We start from the raw sequence: 2,749 nt of genomic DNA on the forward strand, positions 1-2,749 counted from the left end.
CATTGGTCAGAATAATCAGATCAGATTGTGATGTCATGCTGTGGGCCAATAACTCCATCCCACCTGAACAGACCGAAATTCCAGGCACTTTTTTTTCTTCTATAAAAAGCTTACTCTAAAAAGGGCATTATCACAATTTCAGAGTGTTATTTCGACCTCCATAGTGTGTAAAATGTAATTTAAAAAAAACCCAGGACAATCACGTTTTTTCACTGAGTTGAACAGTTTATTCTGTTTCTGTGTTGCTGACTGTTGACCTCTGTTCTCTCGGAAGCAGAGTTCTATGCAGTTCTGTGAGTTGTAACAGGGGCGGCAGGTAGCTTAGTGGTTAAGAGCGTTGTGCCAGTAACCGAAAGGTCGCTGGTTCTAATCCCCGAGCCGACTAGGTGAAAAATCTGGCGATGTGCCCTTGAGCAAGGGCATTTAACCCTAATTGCTCCTGTAAGTCGCTCTGGATAAGAGCGTCTTCTGAATGACTAAAATGTAAATGTAACACATGAATTGTTTTCTGAAATAAGAAACAACCAAAATGCTGAATCTGCTGGTTGCTAGTTTATGGAAATAGTTGATATCTGTCCATGTAACTGGCTCCATGCCTCAAGTAGTTGTGAAAAACTCTCCCTCACAAATGTGAAGCTTTTTTAAATCAAAGTATGAGTACCACAATAAGAACACAATTAACTTAGTTATTAAAATGTGGAACGTATTTAGCTTTATTGCTGAAACAAACATATGAATTTGTTGACAAAAAAAATAATTTCAAAATACACAGTAATTTTACACTATTTACACTATGGTAAATAAATAAGAATAAAATAATATTATTCTATGTACAACAAAAATATGATATTCTATTTTCTTGACAGATCTGACAGTTATGGCAGTTAGCTGGTGGTGGCGGTGGTTGATGACATCATCGTCGTCTTGGCAGTGGTCGATCTGCTCTCAATCTTGGTCACATGACTCTGGACCCAGGCTTCAGAAGGGTCAACACAAAATGTCTTCCCTTTCTTTGTGGTGAAACTGCAACAGAGTCACAACACATTGTCACTCATGACATCCAGTCTATAATATGAATGCTCCATCTGGTATTGTACAGTGTAGCCTAGATGTAGCCTGGTTCCAGATTCAGAATTTGCTCAAATGGAGCTGTAATTTAAGATTTTTTTTTATACAAAAAGCATTACAAGAACATTGACGTCTTGATTTTTTCCAAAGTAACTGTTAGCAAATTCTGGTAAATTGATAAAACAAACATTCTTTAATATACCTCAACGTCAACTTGTTTTGACATCTCATTGTCCTTTTAGCTCTATAGATGATATATTTTTAATGTTTTCCGTATATTTGGAATGCTTTCAGACAATGCGATTAATCACAATTAAATAACAATAGTGCAGTAAAATGACAGAAAGTGACCTTTAGTTAACTGATGAACTCTGACAGCCTTAGTGATCCTATACTATCACCACTACAGTACAGTGAAGTATAGGGTCTCTATGTATCGGAGGTTGTAACCATGCATCCCTAGCAACAGATTTGGACCCGTCCACAAACGGTATAGAACATGTTATGCCTTTAGAAATCTCTGTGTGTGTGTGTGTGTGTGTGTGTGTGTGTGTGTGTGTGTGTGTGCATTGTGGTTAACTTACACCAGTGCTTTGCGAGGGCAGCTACCAGAGGTCTTATAAACTGACACCACTGCATCAAGAGGGAGCCTCCTGGGGTGGAACTTCACACAGCAATTTCTGGCAGTTATTGCTTCAATCCCCATGACAGCTGGAAACAAAGGACGATCACACTCACTGGTCAACACATGGTGCTTCTTCCTATACACTCATATACACACCACACACATGTATAAAAACTGTACAACACACACACACACACTGTACACACACACACAAACACAACCACAACACACACACACACACACACACACACACACACATGTACACACACACACACACACACACACACACACACACACACACACACACACACACACACACACACACACACACACACACTGCTACACACACACACACACACACACACACACACACACACCCCACACACACACACACACACACACACACACACACACAACACACACACACACACACACACACACACACACACACACACACACACACACACACACCTGCAGACGTGGTATGGAGGGAGCAGAGCAGTCCCAGGAGGAGTAGAGCAGTCAGGGTCTTCATGGTTCAGAGATGGTTGAGATGCTGAAGATTGTGTTGTCTGAGATGGTCACTGATGTTCTGGTCTCTGATGTTCTGGTCTCTGATGTTCTGGTCTCTGATGTTCTGGTCTCTGATGTTCTGGTCTCTGATGCTCTGGTCTCTGATGCTCTGGTCTGGTTCTATGCCTGAGGTCTGATCTGACCTGTCTTTTATACAGAGAGCTGGTCCATCAGACCCATTGACAATTGAGGGGGGAAACTCCCCTCCAACCCTCATTCACTCTGAATATCTTTCTAAGAACCAACATTCTGTTCGTTAGGTTCCTCTTCCTCAATTCTCTGTACCTCTGTTTCCTCCAGTATGTTCAATAGCGCTGCTATTTTCTGAAATATGCAGAATACATTTACTGGAGAATTGCATATCAAAGGAAGGCTATTAAAGTGGACTACATACTATGATACATTACATCAAATACAAGAACAATTAAGATTAAATTAAGTTCTCTACATCATAAGCAACTAGTTTATAAGCAATACTTGAAA

At 40.5% G+C, this 2,749-nt stretch overlaps 1 protein-coding gene across 1 annotated transcript; it reads right to left on the reverse strand.

Annotated features, from left to right (window-relative positions):
- Window positions 1-810: 810 nt before the first annotated feature.
- Window positions 811-2,409, reverse strand: LOC123482415 (C-C motif chemokine 4-like). The gene is made up of 3 exons (XM_045209966.1): window positions 2,165-2,409; window positions 1,653-1,779; window positions 811-1,023 (listed from the first exon to the last, which is right to left on the reverse strand). The coding sequence occupies exons 1-3, from the start codon at window positions 2,226-2,228 to the stop codon at window positions 885-887; spliced, it is 330 nt and encodes a 109-aa protein (XP_045065901.1). The 5' UTR covers window positions 2,229-2,409; the 3' UTR covers window positions 811-884.
- Between the last annotated feature and the right edge of the window lie 340 nt (window positions 2,410-2,749).

Source organism: Coregonus clupeaformis, chromosome 32, assembly GCF_020615455.1.
Source record: "Coregonus clupeaformis isolate EN_2021a chromosome 32, ASM2061545v1, whole genome shotgun sequence".
In the NCBI taxonomy this organism is placed as follows: Eukaryota; Metazoa; Chordata; class Actinopteri; order Salmoniformes; family Salmonidae; genus Coregonus; species Coregonus clupeaformis.